Here is a 20,349-nt window from a genome sequence, read left to right as displayed (position 1 = left end):
TAGTAGTGGTGTAATAGAATTCCAGAATTTTTGTGGAGTTTAACATATGGTCATTCTCTTGTTTTAGATAGTGGTCTTTTTTGTCTTATTTCATAAGGTCTGGAGGGTTTTTATTTGCTCAACATTGCTTCCAAATTTTGACTCTGGCTTTCATAAGTTCTTTAGTGGTTTTGATCAGCCATGAGACATGGTTTACTTTGATCTGCTTTAAACGAAGAAGAGCAAGCTATTTACTGTGTGTAGGAATGCCAAGTTGAAATAGTTACTGCATCATCAAGAGGGAGAGCTTTTAGCATGTGCCAGTTAATCTTTTTTAGTATATCTATTAAACTCAGTGGATTGAATTTTGTCAGGTTCCTTATTAGTTTACACTGATGTGGCTTTTGAAGTGAAGGGGCAGAATGGTGGACAAAGGTGGGGAGGCGGTCGCTGAGGGTGTTTGGGAGAGTACCGGCAGAAGATATTTTATTGCGGGTCATTGACCAGAATTGGATTTAAAATGGAGCCACGGTCATTGTTAGGTCTGGTTGGAGAATTGATCAGCTAAGTAAAATTAAATAAATTAGTGTTTGAAGATGGAATGTTAGGGAAAGGTCTAGCCAGTTGATATTTACATTGCCTAAGATAATGGTCTCGTTCTTGATATTGTTGGATATCCAAGCAAGGATTTCCTTCATTAAGGGTATGTTGTTACCCAGGGGTATATAAAGGACTAGAATACATAATTTCTTTTACAGCCATTCATTTTTAGGAAGGAAATAAGAATTTTGGCCTTGGCAAATTGTAGAGTAGAATTTGTATAGGGAGCTATATTATAGGAGGTAGCAAAGAGTAGTGCAACATCACCTTCCTTTTTCTGAGGTCTGTCAGATCTGAAAGGATCAGTCTTCCCTTGTATTAAATAAGTTGGAATATTTACTTTTTAGTTACTGTTTTATGAGTAGCAGAGTTGAAAGTGCCCCCAGCTTCACATAATACCTCTGACTTTGAGTTATATTTTTTAGTCTGGTAATGAATGGAGGACTGTAGTCACTAAATGGGGTGTATGGCTGTGACTGAAGGCAGCTTATTGTTGTTTGCCCATTGCCCAGGACTGGAGTGTATTTGTTTGAAATAAGTCAGAATATTTATTTTGTGGCAGCTCTTGTTGAAACTGTCCTTGATTTCACAGAATGTCCCACTGTTTAGCTTAAGACCAGTAAAGCCATTTATGTTTTTTTTCTGCAATGTGTATAATCTTTTAATATGTATCATTTGAAGCTTTTGTCCCTGGAATCTCTGCTGAAAGTGAGACTATGTTCCCAGTCAGACTTTCTAGGTCAACAAATACTATAAATAAGTAATGAAAAGAGTTCTATGCCTTACCAAGAAAAAGGACACCATGAGTTAGAAAGCTTACCCAGTCTCCTTTTGAGCCAGTTGCATCTGTATCTGTTAAATTCTTATTGTGGAAAACTATCCTGCTGGGGGGCATCTCATCTGGTAAGAGAGTATACTTACTACAGGCCTAGATATGCAATAAGTCTTTCCTTGTTTTCCACAAGGATAAGTTGAGCTTTAGAACAGTCCTTTTTTATGCCTAAAGTAGTCGCAAAGTCTACCTCCGATCAGGCCATTCAGTTTCTAGGCTTCTTCCTAAAACCCTGAATCTGAGGTGGAAACAGTCCTTCATGCCCAAGATGTTTGCAGACAATTTAGGTGCTCTCAGCGCCAAACAGGATACTTAGAATATTAAACCAATTCTTCAGCTCCTTCGCTAAAATGAAAAAAAGAGGGACTGCTGTCCAAACAAGATATTTTTTAGTGTTTTCAGCAGTGTGCTCAGTTTTTCTTCTAATCCTAAATAAAATTGCTGGAAAGCCCAGTCAAAGCTTTTACTACCAGGGGCACTGCAACCACTGTGGCATTCTTAAAATGAGTTGACACTCAAGCTATTTTTGAAACTGCCCCTGGTCATCATTTCATACATTCTTCAAACACTATAGGCTAGATATCCATCCCAAAGCTATGGTCTTATAGAGCAAGCTGTATTCTAGCCCTTTTTTTTCTCATTCCACCACCCATACTCCACAGAGCTTTGTGATTCATCTCAATAAAGACTACTGCAACAGTGTTCTTAAGGAAGAGTGTAGTAAATTTTAGTACTGCAACAATGATCTGTTATTTCTCCCACCCACAATATCCACTGTTTTTTTCCATATTTCCATTACACCCAGTTGGTCTTGGAGAAGGTATTTGTGTCCAGTCAGTCATATTTGTCCTTTTCCCATATTTCTTTGAGTTCCTAAGTCCTTGGGTCTGCTGGGGTTTGGATATTAACTGGAGAGAACTTCTGTACTCTCCCTCCCCTACCTTTTAATAACTTGTTCAATTCTGGAGAATGGAATAGGGTTTGTTGCCTACCTCATTCTAACTATCCTGTCTGACTTTGAACTGCTGTTTCATCTTTAGGGCCCTTGCTATGGGTTCTGGCCAAATAAGCTCTAAAATGGCATACATAGACACTTTTGTAATACTGTAATACTGATATGTTCAGACGTACCAGGAGCTGGGTGTATTTTGGGTATATGCCTCACATGTGTGAGCTGTAGAAGTAGGGGTTGGTCTTATGGGGACTCCTAGCAGCTAAGTCCCAATAGTAAGGACTACTGCATCTGTGATCTATTCAGAAATCTATTATTATGTTAAGTTGCCTGTACAGTTCTGTACTTCATATATATTGATATTTTGAGTAAATGATTTTCATTGTTTTTGCTGCTCAGTGAATTGCTTAATAACTTTATCAGTGGGATGAACCTGAAACTGATCCGTTTTGATGTAATTAAATATAGCGTCTTAACTTCAGATGTACACTTTATTCTCATAATGATGTATATTCTTTTTTTTTTGTTTGTTTGCTGAATTTTTCTTCCAAGATTCTCTTAGAAAATGTTTTTATTCTTAGTAGTAAGCAAAGCATAGATAGGTAAAGATAGGTACATACATGCATATATACATAGCTGAATTGTCTTTTTAAAGCATTTTACGTCAAAAAGTATTAAAGGAGCTGCATTGTAACAGGATGGTTCTTTATTTCATAGAGTGGGTGTTGCCCAGAACTTCAGTTGTTGGAAGTGAACACTGATATCAGAAAAACTAAGCACGAGTTTCAGATCTCAGTTGAAGCGTTGCAAGTTGGCTGTCCAAAACTTCAGGTACTTGGGTGTGCCTGGGGGGTTACATTTCCATAATTAAAGGGCCACTAAGGGCAGAAATCTGGGGGGGGGGGGGGGGGACACATTTTTATTTTATTGTGAAATTCTACACAGTCCACACCTGCCGGCCACATATTTTTCTAGCCCTGGATGCTTTTTAGATGCATATGTTGATATTTTGTCTTCTTGGAAAGCTGCTACTTGCCAATAATGCCATGGGAGGGCACAGCTAATGAGATTAGTATGCCCTAAGTCTTTTCTGTCAGCTCACATTTCCATTTCTCTGTAGAATGGAAGTAGCAAGAAATACTAATAATTTTTAGAATCCTTACTAAGTGCTCATGACTGTTTTGTTGTGAGTCTTGCAGATTTGTTAGTCTGAGTGTCTCACACACACACACACACACACACACACACACACACACACACACACACACACACAAACACACTAAAAATGCTTGGTTAAGTGCGAGTTGAGATAGCAGCCCTTTTAAAAAATGGAATTTGAGTTTCAGGACCCATCCCAACCCACTTTCCTTCCTTCATTCATTTGGAGTATAATATTTCTGGCCTTAGAAAACCTCAGCTTATTAGTGTTTGTATCTTTTCTCAGTTGGCAATACATATATATGAAACAAATCATTGTGTCTGGTCCTGTCAGCAAAACTGTTAATTTCTGTTCTTACTTCTCTCCTTTTTTTCTCTAGCACTTTTCACAGAATATTACACAGTGCATTTATGAATCCTAAGTATACACAGATCAAAGTATGCCTAGAAATTTGGTTAGTAAAGCTCAAAATTTGAAGTGCATAGCTGGTCCTCGCACATATACCTTTGTGCATTAATAACCATTTATCATCTGCTAAACTGTCATGTTTCATACAGAGTTTTGCCTACCAATCAAATGTGTCTGTGTGCTACTTCTTAACAGTGACTAGCTTATTTACCTTTTATTATTATTGCTTTGTTTGTGCTTATTCATCAATGATTAATTTATACACTGTTTTAGGAGTATACATTATACATAACGGTCAGAAATAAACAAACGCTTAGGTTTATGGCTCCAGGGAAGGGAAAGAATGGAGCTGTAAATTATGGTGAAGTTGTAAAGCCTTAGAGCCTGAATAGTTTTATGCCCCTAGTGGGAGTAAATAACAAAATAAACTATAAGTAACTTGCAGTGTTTTCCATAGCAAGAAACTTTCAGATGTGTCAGGCAAAATGATGTTAAGAGCAAGGATGACAGATTCCTAGAAGAAAGCATCATAAGATTTAATTCTGCTCTATCATGGTGTGTACTGAAGAAGCTCAACAGGATGAAAATACCACAGTGGAGAAGAAGCTGCTAAGTTATGTGTTTTATTAATACATGAAAATATGAAGATCTTACAGAGGGTGAAGGACACATTCCAGGGAACAGAAATGTTGTGCTTAGGGTACAAGTAACGTTTAAAGATGATATAATAATCTATATTGTAAATAACCTGAGACATACCTCCTTGGACTATATGAAGACAGACATGATGGAGCTCTCGGATTGTGCCCCAGACTGGTGTGAGCATAGCATTGAGCAACATTTTACCTTCTTCTAGCATGATGCCACAATATGAACAAAAGACAATTAACTTTAATAATAGGCTTAGTTTTTGGTGTCACTCCAAGTGGGTACAATATTTGTCAGCATGGGACGATATGGTTAATAGATCACTCTGTTTTGACTTGTATGGTTTGCACCTGTCTCCTGTAGGCTTTCAAATATTGGCTAAAACATTGTCATTCCCCATTGTGCCCTTTTTAGGGAATGCCAAACTGACAAATCTTTTGACAGAGCAAAGCCAACTCTAGAAAATCTAAAGGTGCTACTACTGCTCAGTGCCAAGAATCTAAACAAGGAATACAACTCCCTCCAAACTCTCCTCACCCGAAAGAAAACAGATGTTTGTACAGTTACTGAAATGTGGTTTAATGCTGCAAAGAGCACCCCAGCAGTGCAGGTCAGTGCAGCCATATGCCTTCCATGCACTTAGACAAGCTACTGCACAAAGAGAGACTAAAGGAAGGAGGTGTCTCAGTTTGCATCAGAAACAAACATACCACAAGGGAGGTCAAACAGGATGATGTACTTGAGCTTGTCCATGTCCAAATTATCATAGGCAAAGTCCCATACCATATCCTTGCAAGTTATAAATCCCTGTCTATGACCCAGGAAACCCATAACATATACTTAAACTTACTGGACACACATGCTAATCAACCATATACTATATTCATGGTTGAAGTAACTACCCCACTATAAGCTGGGAATTGAACATTACCCGAAACTTGCAGGCCCAGAGATTCCTGGACTTTGTCAACACAAACATCCTGGACCAGATAGCCCATATGTCCACTAAGGATGCAAACATACTGGATCTGGTCCTCACTAACATTGGAGAATGTTGCACCTCCCCAGTGTAATGCACTCTCTAGTAAGGTTGAGCCATAAAGCTGTCACCTTTGAAATAAAAATAAAACTCAGGACCCCTGCTGATCTTGGAGCATTTAGGAACTACGCATAGAACATGTTGTTTATGCCCTGTATACTTTTTGTGAGGAATCTCTGTAGACATTCCAGTTGTTTCATGTGTCTGGTCAGGTTCATACTACGGGGGTGTTGTAGTCAATGACTGGTCTTTGGAGGGCCACATATAGTTAAATGATGACTTCCTTGCACCTACATACTCTTGCTTATAAGTTGCACAAAATAGAATGGTTTCCTTACTACCATATTCACCTGATGGTCAAAAGCCAGGTTACTGTCTACATGCGTCTTCATATCCCTGACCTACTGAGCCTACTCTTAGGGGTGTCTTATCAATGAGATAACTTAGAGGAGTAGCTGACTTCCCAAAGGATGCTATTATGCATTTCTTGGCTTTGCAAGGGCTCTTGCAGCAGTTACGTGCCTGAGTCAGCTCTTTTTGTAGAAAACTAGTGTCTTGAGAAGGGGAGATTCTGTTATTGCACTTTGTTTGCAATGGTCTGCAAATCTGGTCTTTCAGACTCCCTTGATTTTGGCCTTGACTTCAGAGAAGTAGATGCAAAAAAAGGAGCAGACTGAGCATAAATCCCTGAGGGACTCTGCTAGTGACTGGCCTCTTTGTGGTGATGGACATTCCTAGTCTAACATTTTGGGTCCTATCTGAGAGCCACCCAGCTGTTTAGTGGGTGACAGAGGATTTTATACCTAATTCCATGTGTTTGTTTACAATGGCGGAGGTAGGTATTGCGTCAAATGCCTTGACCAGGTGAATGTAGGCGGTATCCACAGTTTTGCTCTCATTCATTGCTTTGGTGACCTTCTCAAAGAAGTCCACCAGACATGATCTGCCCTTGACAAAACCAAACTGGGTTGGATTCAGTGTCTGAAGATTTTCAGTGTCATCGTTAATCATTTCCATGATAAGTCTTTCTATTGCTTCCCATATAAGAGAAGTCAGACTTAAGGGGCAGTTGTTAGTGGGGTCCGTCGATGGTACGAGGGATAACAGTTTCAGAACTTCATTTACGTGGCATGAAGCCTGTCTGGAAACTATGGTTATGTATGACTGTAGTGGTCCTGATACATCATGTTTCATGCTATTTAGAAGGCATTCTAGAATATTATTTGGGTCTGTCGATATGATGATCTTGGCCTTGGAGAACAAGTTGAGGACCTGCTCCCTATAATAGTTGAAGGTGTTATGTTTTATGTTGTTTCCAGAAGGGTTTTTGGGGGGAGTGGGATAAAACCAGAGAAGAATTTGTCAGCCGGTAGATTTGCTATCTCTTATGGCTTTGCTCATTTTAATTTCTTTTGCGTTTCTAATACCATGATGGGAATGGACCCCATGCCTAAGTCAAAGTATGACTGAAGTTCATGAAATTAGTACTGTTTCAGTCTTTGATGCTAGCCAAAAGTGCTCTTCGCATCACCCTCAGTGTGCCCAATAATGACCCCTTCTGCAATTCATACAGAGTTACATATATCAATAACATATCTACGTATGATTGTAAATTATTTTTATAAGACCTGTTGCTCCTGCTACAGTTGGGACTGTCTGAGTATCCTCCTTTCACATTGCTCTCATTTCTGCCTGCAAATCCTGGTATTTTGTGACTTTGTGTCTGTCTGTACATAAGACACTGTAGTCACTGGATGTAGCAATTTCAGTGATCAGTGAAATTGTTGTGTAATACCTTTGAGGTTACATATATAGCTAAAGAAAGCCTTATGGTTGTTTTTGACCTGGGTGGTTATTTTTACCTCATATTTAGAGTTACTTGTTTAGACTGATGAAGAGTTTTTATCCCACTAGGCATCACAGTTCCTAATTTTTGCTATGACTTTCTTCTTTTTGTTATTCAACCTACTGATGTTGGGATTCCACCAGAGTGGCTTATTTTGTGAGTTTGTTCTCCATTAATTTTTGGTAGGCAGAGCTGTATCTATGTATCTATTAACATGATTGTACAAGGTCTCTGTGAACAATTTCACATAGGCAGCAGTGTTTTCAGAGTTTTGCAGGGCTTGACATTTTGCCAAGTCATCACTTAATAGTAGGAAGTTTGCCTTACTGGATCGCCTCAAAGTTCTATTCCTGTGCTTTATCTCCTACAGACTGTTGAAGGGCACTCTGTACCTGACATACAAGATATGACGTCCCTGCTCTAGGCCACTAATCAAGGAGCCTGAATCCTCACCGCTGACACTGGAGAGGGGATATTCACTTGGAAGAAAAATGAATAAACCCAGTATTCCAGATGCAGCTTTCTGCATCAAACACAATTTCCCATAAGAGCATATAGGCACTCAGTCCGGGGGCTGTTTTTCTCTCTCTCTCTCTCTCCAGATCCCTGGTAAATGGTAAGACTCCCTACTGGTACAGCTGTAGAGTTGACCTCAGCAGAATGCCCAAGCCAAGTCCTCCAGCACCCTGTCTGTGAAACCAGTGCTTCGTGTCCCTGCTCCAAGCAGCTGACACACACACACACACACACACACACACACACACACACACACACACACACTGAAATTTGATTTTCACACACAAACACACCTGGGAAAGGCTGGCACAGATTTGCTAGCTAAGCTCCCTCTGCCTAGACTTATAGGGTAGTTACTCTCACCAGGCACTCTACAGCCAGCTATGCTAAGGCTCTTACAAGGGTACCCAATTATACTGAGTGAAATTAATATTAGTACAAATGGAAGTTTGACCAACAGCAAGGCTTTCAGGAGTGGCCAGAGTTGTCACCAAATATATACAAGTACTCTCAAAGATTAAAATATTCTCTAAAAGGACAGTCACAGTGAAAAGCTTAAATATACCAGGATTTTAATAATAAATAAGAAAAGAGCATAAAAATATTAAATATCTATTTACAGTAAAGAGCAGAGTTTCAGGCACAGGAAATATTAAAAATAACACAGGTGAACAGGTTCACACAGTTGCAGAAAAACAGTACTTAACTAATCTCACTATGTGCAAATATCTTATAAGAAGGATAGAAACCTGGCTGATATGCTAATACATAAAGGTTTTGTTCCACCAAGTGCTAAAATGTACAGCGAAATGGTGGTAAATAAGGGAACATATATATGTAATAAATGTTGCAGTTGCAAGTATGTAGTTAGAAGATTTGAAAATATTAATGGCATACATTTTATATCAAATTGATAATTGTAACACAAAGTGTCATATATTTGTTGAAATGTGGTTGTGGATTATATTACATTGGGGAAACAGATCTTTTAAAAAACGTGCACAAGAACCCGTCAGGGATATTAATGTAAAAATGGAAAGCCCTTTGGGGGCTCATTTTAAGTTGTGTCATAATTCAAATCCAAGTTGTTTAAGAACAACTGTTTTAGAACAGGTGAAATTGCAGTTGGGTGAATTCAGAGAAATAAAAAGTAAACTGCTGTATAAAGAGACACTGTTTATTTTAAAATACAATACAATGGAGCCATTAGGCTTGAATAAAGAATGTAATTGAATGTTAGTAATTGAATAATTAAGAGCTAACTGAATACAATATTGTATTTAAAAGGGGAGCTTTAGTAATGTACGTTACTCTTTAAAGGTTGTGTGTGAAGCCGAAGCGCTAAGTCCGGTTAATAAACTGGAATTTCGTTAGTACGTTTCTGTGACCGTTTTTTGTTGTTTTATTCTATATTTTTCTGCACATATGGTTGTTTTTTTGTATAAAAGCTTAAATATACCAGGATTTTAATCTCTTCCTCTCTCACTCAACCTTACTTCCATCAACACCCAAAACTTATAGTCAGCCTTTTTGCAGTTTAGAATGTGTCTGTATAAGGCATTGTTCTCATTTTTCCTGTTGATGTCATAGGTGTGTTCGTATATGCGTTGCCTTAAATTGTGCTCGTTTTTCCCTATATAGTATGCCCAGCACATAGTACAATAAGCAATGTACACCACCCCTTTGGTGTAGCAACTAGAGTAGGTCCTCCCTTTAAGCTTGTATGGGATGTTGGGTATACTCAACTCTTTGATTCCTGCTATAAAGGGACATTGGGAACACCTACCACATTTGACCAATGGTTACTGGCAGGTGCCCTTGACTCCCACACACCTATGACATCAACAGGAAAAATGAGAACAATGCCTTATACAGACACATTCTAAACTGCAAAAAGGCTGACTATAAGTTTTGGGTGTTGGTTGGTATGGTAACTGAGGTTAGATGCATGTAGTAACCCAGGGTTAAACGACTATATTTCCATCACCCCAGCCCTCAAATAACGGGCTTCCAACCCCAGGAGAGTGGATATATAGAACATATTGAAACTTTTTTTTATATATAGTGCATATTTTAATATGTACTGTATATAAAATACACAAACAATATCTACTGTAATGTTTTATATATTTATATATTCACACATTTATTTTATTAGGCAGTCATAGCAAGTGTGAAGTACTGTGTTTTAGTTGTGTATGTAACAACATTGTTTTTATCATGCATTTTAGCATTTTTTTATGTAATTGAGTATTTTTTATGCACTCAATTATTTTTAACAAGATTTTAAGGTATTTTTACTATCCTTTATGGAATTTATGCATTTATTCATTATTTAGTATATTATTACACTATGTATAGTTTTTACTGAGTTACTAACTGTTTTAATTGATAAGTTATTATGAAGTGTGCACTTTTAGTCACTATGAATGGGAAGTACTGCATTGTTCTAAGCACTAATGCTTTTAAGCACTATGCACTTTAAAAGTCTCAATAATTAGTTAATTGGCTGACCAGTGAAACTAGCTTGTGGAGTATTTACAATGGGTAGAACCTTTTGTTAGTTGATTCTGATGAAGTCTCCTGAGGGGAGATGAACGCGCTTAATCCAAATATTTTACTATTTATGTTTGTTTTTTGTGTTGAATAAATAAGTTTCATGTCAGTTTGAACGTGCGTTATTTGCTACGGTGTTTTGATATTATTTGGTCCTCTGAATAAGGGAACAGCAGGAGGGACAGCCTTTATTGAACCGTCACTGTGGAACTTGAATCTGAAAGGAGTCACAGAGTCTGACCTCTCTCTAGCGGTGGGAGTCAATGGCATCTGCCAGTAGCCATTGGTCAGATCATTAGTGGTCAGACACTTAGCCCCATCCAGCTGCTCTAAGACTTCATCTGTGCTGGTTATGGGGTAAGCATCTGATTCTGACTATTTAGTTTCCTGTAGTCCACACAGAACCTGGTTCTGCCATCTTTCTTTGGTATCAGCACCACTGGGGAGGCCCAAGGACTGCTGGAATCCTACTATATAGTTAACATCACTGACTTTCCTTACCACTTTGAAAGGTCACTCCCAAGCTGCCTGCATCTTATTGTGTCTGACAGGAATGAGAACCATAATCTGCTGGATCACACCATACTCTCAGGCTCGAGCATTCTTGTTATACCAGACCTTTTTCTGCCATGCCCATGAGCTCCCTAAGCCTTGTCCTGAGGTTTAGGACATATGCCATAACAGACTCCTTGTGGGATTCACACTCGCCCTCCAACTCATCACTAATCAAATCTAAAGGTCCCCTCATCCTATGCCCATACTGCAACTCAAAAGGAGAAGAACCTGTAGAGTCCTGGGGTACTTGTCTGTATGCAAACAGCAGATGGGGCAAATATTTGTCCCACTTTCTCTTAAACTGGTCTGAAAATGCCAGTAGCATAGTCTTTAGTGTAGAGTTTAACCTGTCCACAAGACCATTAGTCTGGGGATGGAAGGGGGTGGTCTTTAGGTGCTTCACCCAACAGCGCTTTCACAGACAAGGCAGCAGGTCTGACATGAAATTGGCACCGCTGTTAGTCAGTATTTCTTTCAGGAAACCTACCTTGCTGAAAATCTGTAGCAGAGCGTTTGTCATCTTTGCCTCAATAAAGGACAGAGCCACTGCCTCAGGGTATCTAGTAGCATAATCTACTACCACCAGAATATACTTCTTCCGTGTGAAACTTGGGGTACTCAGAGGGCCCCATAATAATCATAGCTACCCTCTGAAACTGTTCCTAAATCACAGGCAAAGGCATCAAATGAGCTTTGACCTTGTCTCCTGCTTTGCCTACTTTTTGGCACTGCTCACAGGTTCTGCTGTAACCTGTTACATCCCTTGCAATCCCAGGACAGTAAACGTTCTGCATAATACAGTTCTTGGTATGCTTTATGCTTATATGACCTGCAAAATAAATGTCATGGGCTATGGCTGGAAGTGCCAGATGGTAGGCTCTAGGCACGGCCAACTACTGTATTACCTCACTTTCTAGCCCTCCCTCAGGGGTCCATTCTCTATACAGTAACCCTTTGTTCCAGTATACAGACTTCCCTTTTCCTTGAGGATCAGGCGCCTCCCTAGCTACCTCCCTCAACACTGTTAGTGTAGGGTCCGAGAGCTGAGCCTGTCTCAACTCTATCTTTGTAACTCTTCCCAGCTCCCCTTCCACAGGAAGTCTGGTATCCTCTAACAGCAGTGCCTCACTGTCAGCCTGGGTACTGCCACTCACCTATACCCTTGCAGTCACTCTGCCCAAAGGAACATCAGTACTTACCAGCAGCTGTGGCTCATCTTCAGGCTCACTGCTACAGGGTAGCTGCCTCCCTGAAATAGCCATCTCACCAGCCCTGGCTTCCGGTGTGAGGTCTGTCTGGATCTCCCCCAGGCTAGTAGCCCCACATGTCTGTCTCCAAGCCTGAATGCATGTAATTGCATAAATACAGGGTACTGCATTATTAAAATCATTCCCTATCAGGACATCTGCAGGGATATCCTCAAACACACCTACTTGCTTGCTTTTCCACCCTCCCAGTCAAGGTGAAGGTGAACCCTAACCACGGGCATTTGGAATGGAGTCCCTCCTAAAGCTCTGACTGGAGTGGACTGCCCAGGCAAGTAGTCCTCCTCTTTAACCATTGCAGGCTTTACAATGGTTATGAGAGAGGCTGTCTCTCTCTCTCTCTCGCTCTCTCTCTCTCTCGCTCTCTTACTGTCTTGGCAGTGGCCTGTTTTCCATTCACTAAGATAGGATATAACCTCTGGTGATAGTTTGGTACTCCTGTTATCTCCAGACAATTTATCACTGGCAATCTGTTATTCCCACTTGCTGGTTCCCCACCTTTTATTCCTCACCTTACCTCAGTGGACATCTATATGATACATTGCCCCACTTGTTACATTTAAAACATTTAACCCTTGATCCTGGCCATGTACCTGAATTAGTGGCTTCCCCTCTTACTGGTGGACTCTGTTGGGGTGGTTTAGGCTGCCCACCGTGGGTTCCATTATATCCATGTGCAGCACTGGGTATCCCCTTCCTGTACATTGATGCCCCGCTTGCTAAGTAGAGATCCCCATTTTTCCCCAGCTAATCTACCGAGTTACGCTTTCGGCCTGCTAAACCAGATTCTCATGTCCTCGAAGAACATACTAAGGCCTTGTTCCCTCACCAAAAGGTCTGCCAGCTCTTCAAAAGTGGTGACCTGACACCCACTCACCCACCTATGAGAATAAGTGCTTAACTCAGAAATATAATTACACAGTTTCATCTGCCTTGCGGCTGTGTTCACAAAACTAAGCTTCAGGTGTTAACTTAAAACATTCAAGTAAACATTTCTTTACTTTGTAGTAGTTTAAACAATATCAGCCAATTTAAAAACTGCAGTTATAGCTTTACCATGGAGTAAGGGGGTCAGGAACCATACCCAGAGCCCTTGGTCAACATTATACTGTTTACATACCCTTTCAAACATATGAGTAAAACTGTCACAATCATCACCCTCTGTAAATTGTGGAAAAATGTACTGATCTTCATTGCTTCTGGGATTCAGTTATTCCCTTCCCCATTACGCCAAGACACTGGTGAAAAGTCAGTATCTCCCTCTCTTGTTGATGCTGCTTCTCATTTTCTTTGGCCACCAAACACCACAGTCTCTCTGCTGATTCTTATTCCATCTGTTTTGCCTGCCACGTTCTCTCATTTTCTTCAGCCTCCAAATGCTGCAGTCTCTCTGCTGATTCTAATTCCAAATGCTTGGCCTCCAGTTCAAGTCTGTCTAACCCCAGCCAGGTTTTTAAGTCCTCTGAAAAGGTGAACTGTCCTGTTTCTGAGTGCTGCAAATTCCCATCACCAGACTGGTTATCCTCCCGGTTGCTGTTCTGAGCTGTGACTAATGCTGAAATCATTTCCTCTCTAGTCAGGTTGGTATGCTCCAGTCCTTTGGCTTTGCACACCTTGGCCAATTGGTTCTTTGTCAGCTTGCTGTAATCCTGTGCTGACATCTTTGCCTGCTTTTCCCTGACTAAACTAAATTAACTAAACTAAATTAACAAAAAAAAACTGTTGTGAAATGAAACTCAACGTTTACCTTGTGGTTGCTTGAGAGCACACCCACCTTCAGTGACAACTGCCTACAGGCTACAGAAGTTCAATTAATATCCCACCACTGCTCACCAATATGTGACGTCCCCACTCTGGGCCAGTAATCAAGGAGCCTGAATCCTCACCACTGACACTGGAGAGGGGCATTCACTTGTATCAAAAATGTATAGGCCCAGTATTTCTTGATGCAGCTCTCTGCATCAAGCACAATTTCCCTTAAGAGCACACAGGGAACACACACACAGTCTGGGGACTGGTTTTTCTCTATCTCTCTTTCTCTCCAGATTCCCAGTAAGACTCCCCACTGGCACAGCAGTAGGGTTGCGTCCTCAGCTGTGTCTCCAAGCCAAGTCCTCCAACACCCTCTCTGTGAAACCAGTGCTTTGTGTCCCTGCTCCAAGCAGCTGACACACACATTCTGTGGGATTTGATTTTCACACAAAAATACACACACACACACACACACACACACACACACACACACCTGGGAAAAGCTGACACAGATTTGCTACATATCCAGTCTGTCCAGACTATAGGGTAGTTAGTGTCACCAGACATTCCACAGCCAGCTATGCTAAGGCTCTTACAAGGGTACCCAGTTATACTGATTGAAATTAATATTAGTGCAAATGGTCATTTGAACAGCAAGGCTTTCAGGAGGGGCCAGTGTTGTCACCAAATACATACAAGTACTCACAGAGATTAAAATATTCTATGAGACCAGCCACAATGAAAAGTTTAAATATATTTAATAATAACTAAGAAAAGAATGTAAAAATACTAAATATCTATTTCCAGTAAACACCAGTTTCAATCACAGAAAATATTAAAAATAACACGGGTGGACAGGTTCACACAGTTGCAGAAAAACAATTTGTAATTACTCTCACTATATTTTCCTGACTGATATAAAGAACTATTATCACCTGGTTACTTACTAGAGCAAGCAAGATGAAGTAGGTGAGGGATCCATCTTTGTCGGGTTCCAGAAACAGAGTGCCATGAGACTTTATTGTCACCTAGTATTAAAATATTATTTTTAGTGATGGCTTACAGAATTGCATCTCATACATCTGGTCATCTGACTTATGGTTCCCATGCTACTCCCTTGGCTACAAGCTGTCAGGATTTAGCACAGTTGTACTTTTTATTGTACTGAGAAGCATTTCAACCTGGGCCTCCACTGAAAACGAGCAAATAAATAAATAAAATAAATAATACACACACAAGAGAGCCTTGCTAAGATTTGGTCATCTGACTTCTGGTTCCCACGCTACCCACCTTGGCTAGAAACTGTCAGGATTTAGCACATATGTGTCAATAATACACAGGCACAGATCCTTGCTAAGATCTGCTGCAGCTCCTGGAAGTCATGAAGAAACAATTTCAAACCTCCACCCTTCCAGAGTAGCAATTAGTTCACCCCAAAGACAATAAAGAAAGATTCCTAGTGTAGACTTTTTATCTCTGGCTGTATTGAGAACTGTAAGGTATGATATTTATGGCCTCAATTAAGTAATTTAATTTCGTACTATTTTTCAAACTCAGGTTAAAATTAACTTCTTCTCTTTCAGTATCCTGTGTTACAATATATACGTTTCAAGAGTTACAATAATACATGTACATTTCTTCCTCTGTTCAGCAGGACACACTGTTGATACATTTTTAATACAAGCAACTTTACAAATCAGTTTGATATTCAATTAACATATAATTCTTTACTTCCAGCTAGCTGTGCTGGGATATGTTATACATCCACTACTCTACTCCACTACTCTACTTCTCTTGGCATAGCTGGCAATACCTCGTGTAGTCACAAAAGACATACTTGAATTCCACTCTGATGGATCTTCAGCATATCTGCAAAACAAACTTGATACAATACCCTACTCTGGCTTTGTTGACAAGCTCTCTGAGCTAGACATAAATTCCTACGTAACTCGCTAATTTGCCATCTGGTTGACAGACAGGACCCAAGAAGTCAGGATCAGTGAGATCACCTCCACCAAGAGGCCGGTCACCAGTGGAGTACCCAAGGTCTGTGTGCTGAGCTTGCCTCTGTCTGGCATCTATTTCTCAGACATCAAGGCTGATGTCAAAGGCTTCTGGCTCACCAAGTTTGCAGATGAGTGTAAATTGGGAGTTGTTATAGATTGCCACCCAGTACACATATCTTGCAAGAGGATTTAATACAGACAAATGACTGGTGGCAGAATGTTGGCCTAAAACTCAATTGCAAAAAAATGAATTATGCCCTTTGGGAAACTGTCAACTAAGTTAACAACTCCATTGATAAAATACCCAAGTGTTGACCCAGTAGTAAGGGATGTGGGAACATATGTAGGCAGCAGTCTGGTCTTTGACCAACACATAGCTAAGATAGTAAGAAAATCATTCTATGCCATCCAGATCCAAGGAAGTTGAAGTACCACTCTGCCTGGCCCCTATCAGACCTATCATTGAATGTAGTGCCCCCTTTGGCATGTATCAAACCAGCCACTTGCAACAGTTGGAATGCCCACAAAGGTTTCTCACCAGGAGAATTCAGGGCATGAATAACCTGTTCTACAGGCTTTGTCTCTGTAGTCAGTCTCCTACAGGCTGCTGAGAGGGGATCTTTGCCTGGCTTACAGCAGGATTTTTCCTCAAATCCAGCCCTGATGGATCTGTTAAACATGCACAAAACAAACAGCACCAGAAACACTGGATACAAGGATTAGAACTCTGCTGTTGACATAAATGGAATGTGCTGGAGAGCTAGATATGTGTCCCAAGGATCCCCACAATGTGTAGGCTCCTCATCCATGTAAAACAGAGTTCAGCCCTGACCCTAATCAAACAAAACCTTGACAATTGGATGGGGAATCATAAATTTACCCTTCAGTTTGGCCTCCATGCCCCATATGGACAGATGCAATCAATAAGAAAAGTATTATCCTAACTAACACCCTCTCACCCCCTAACTAATCCTTAATTAAGTCCCTACTAACATGCCCCCCACCCTGTATAGCTGCCCAAGATATCCAAGACCCAAATGGTTTAAGGTCATGGCTAGGCTTGTAAGGGCCCTAATGGTTGTTAGCTTAGTAACAACCCAAGAACCTGTAGCATTCGAATTACCATGTCAAGGGACTTGAACCTTGCTTGTGACATAAATAGGACATGTTGGAGACACAAATACATGTCTTAGAAACTAACCTTTCTCTGGAACAGGCTTCCCATCCATGTGAAACAGAGTTCTTCTCTAACCCAATTCATGTGTAACTTAGACCAGTGGATGGGGAATTGGAAATTCATCCCTGGTCTGTCACCTATAATCCTAATGGATAGAGACAGCCTGTAAATGATTGATTACCCAAGCCTACATATACCCCTTAGAATAATCTTAAGGTTCCAAAACTTTGTCTGATAATGTTGGATGCATGGTTAGGCTTAAAAGGACCACTATGGTTGCTAGGCTAGTACAGTGATGGTGAACCTATGACATGCTTGTCAAAGGTGACACACACCAGCGATCACCAACACCCGAGTCACCAAAGACACTGTTTTTGCATTTGTTGCTCATGTGAAGTGCACTGAATTATTTTGTGTCAGGAGCTTTTGACGTGTCAAACCCAAACATTTCACCATCACTGGGCTAGTATACACCTATGAACTTAGAGTTACTTTAACCCTATGATGATTGCCTAGATGTGAAATAGTGGAAGAAACAAATGAAGGTTATTAATTTGTAATCCAAAGGCCGTAGTATCACTGGCTGTTTTGATAGAAAGGTTTGTGGCATTTCTGACTCTGTAGAGTACATGTCTGGACTTTGATTATTTACTGCTTTATTTTGGAGGAAGTTAGCAGTCATCCAGTTTGTTTTTGGCTGATCCAAGTATCCTGTAGTGCCAGTTTCTGCACAAGAATGATCACAATTGAGAGTTAGGAAGTGAGGCCTACAACTGTATTTATTGCCAATGGGTGCAATAGTGGACTTCATTTTAGTATAGGCTTCAGGATTCCATGATGTTCATCGTGCATACAGCTGCAGTCATAACAGATGGGTTCTCCTGCCGTCAGGCGGGTCCTCGGTCGGCCGAATTCCAAAGTCTAGGTCCGGCGTCAGTTGTCGTCGCTTCTTCCCTGACGTCAGTGCGCCAGGGGTATAAAAGAACCAGCCAACGCCATTTTCTTCAGTCTTTCTTGCCGCGCGGTGCCCGAAGCAGAAGCAGTTCGCAAGTGCCGGTCGGCCAGCTCCTGAAATTACGAAAATTTTGCAACCGAAGTCTTCTTGAAAGCTAAGTACCCGGTTGAAACTTTTCTTGCCTCAGACCGATGTCAGACAAAGTTAATAATTGTATTTCTTGTGGGAAGCAAATACCGCATAAGGATTTTCATTCCCTCTGCATTCCTTGCTTAGGCCCAGACCACGACGTCTTGGTCTGTCGTTTTTGTGCTACATTCAACAAACGCACCATTAAGCATCGGGCGGAGTTCGCCCAGCACTATTTTGGCAAAAAATTTAACTATATTATGTCGTCGGATACTCCGACTCCAGTTTTGTCTAAAAAAAACGCAAAGATAAGGACCGACACACGAGGTCCGCGGCCTCTACCGACACCACACCAAAGCCGACTACAGGTGGTCCGGTTCTCAGCGAGGCGCCTACGCAGCCCCTGCCTACCGACGACACTTCATTAGCGGTGTCTTCTGTGCCCGAGGTCGCAGGCTCCTCGGCCCACACCCCGACTACAGATACCGAAGCCACTCTTGGTGGTAAATCTCAAAATGTAGACAGGTCTGCCTCCTCTCAAGGTGTCTTCAGACCTTCCTCTTCTTTTTCTATCAAGGCTTTCACTAAGTCTAAAGCAGCCATACATTCTAAGAGACAAGCTCCACAGGGCCCTTCTCCAGGCCCCATGCCTAAAAAACAGATGCTTAAAATGGCTGAGGATTTGATTACTCTTATCAGGGGTTCTCAACCCCCCCCGGACAAAAGGCCCAGAGTGGAGGAAGAATCCCCCTCCTCTGACCAGGCCTCCATTATTTCAGAGCACTCTGATGAACAGGAACATTCTTACTCCCTTTTGAAGATTCTGATGCTGAGGAGTCCATTCCCTCTGTCTCCCCCCCAGAGGATTACTCATTTGGGGAAACCTTGCATACCTTAAGGGAACACTTCCACTGGGAAGGCCAAGAGTACTCAGATTCCAAGAAAAGGCTTAGGGAGTTTCTCTTGCTACCCCAGCACAGGCCTCTGGCTATACCTCCTCTCTTAGACATACTAAATGATGTGTACTCGGAGGCCTGCCTTAACCCGGATTCTTTACCTCCAGCCCCAGTCAAGCCTGACAGGTACTACCGGGTTCCTGACTCACACCAATTTTTATACAAAAGCCATGCGGCTGACCCAGAAACTATCTCACAGGGCCCCAAGGGAATTAAGGCCTCCACTGCTAAAAACCCATTACCTTCCGAGAGAGATTCCAGATCCTTAGAAAGGTGGGGAAAAAAGGTATACACCTCGGCCACCTTAACCATGAGGGCATTAAACTGCCAGTTCCATATGCTAAAGTACCAACAGTTTCTGTTATCACAGTTGAGAAGTAAAATGTCACAACCTGAACAACAAGACTTGAAGGAGTTGCAGGATTTGATGCATAGTGCAGAACAAGTGGATAAACATACCTTGCAATGTGGTTTTGATGCTCTAGAGGCCTCATGTAGAGCTGCTGTTACAGGATCAGTCATACGTAGACATGCCTGGCTCAAGGAGCAAACCTTACCAGATCATGTCAAAGCTAAATTACTAGATGCCCCTCTACAAACGGATGTATTATTTGGTGTTAAAGCTGAGGAGGTATTAAAGAAAATGGAGGAAAAGGCTAAATCAATGCAAACAGTGAAAGATTTTGTACAGGTACAACCTCCATGTTTCAGTAGAAATTGGCCTTCCAAAAATTGGTCCTTTCCAGCCACGGACAGACCCCAAAGAGGTAGATACAGGCGCCCGAGGGGCAGAGGGCAATCTCAAGGATCGTTTAGAGGCAGACAATGGCAAGCTCCTACACAAAGAGGTGGTGAGGATAGTTCGCAGCCATTCAGAAAGCAAGCCCAATGACTTTCCACTTTGCATGCCAAGCAAGGCTCAAATGGCAACACCCTTAGGCGGAAAACTGGCATTATTTTCAAAAAATTGGCATATTGTCACAAAAGACAAATGGATCCTGGACATTATAAACAGAGGC

General features: G+C 41.2%; 1 protein-coding gene across 5 annotated transcripts in view; it reads left to right on the top strand.

Annotated features, from left to right (window-relative positions):
* FBXL6 (F-box and leucine rich repeat protein 6) overlaps positions 1–20,349 on the top strand; it is a 1,251,928-nt gene that overhangs the window by 857,345 nt on the left and 374,234 nt on the right. For 4 of the 5 annotated variants that reach the window (XM_044069116.1, XM_044069115.1, XM_044069117.1 and 1 more), the window contains exon 7: positions 3,081–3,194. The exons of the other annotated variant lie outside the window; for it this stretch is intronic. In XM_044069116.1, coding sequence (XP_043925051.1) covers positions 3,081–3,194 — 114 coding nt within the window. The remainder of the gene's footprint in view (positions 1–3,080; positions 3,195–20,349) is intronic. 5 annotated transcript variants of the gene reach the window in all.

This window comes from Protopterus annectens, chromosome 4.part0 (assembly GCF_019279795.1).
Source record: "Protopterus annectens isolate FY-2018-M chromosome 4.part0, PAN1.0, whole genome shotgun sequence".
In the NCBI taxonomy this organism is placed as follows: Eukaryota; Metazoa; Chordata; order Ceratodontiformes; family Protopteridae; genus Protopterus; species Protopterus annectens.
Note: the sequence above shows the minus strand (reverse complement) of the source record. Positions and strands in the feature narration are given on the sequence as shown.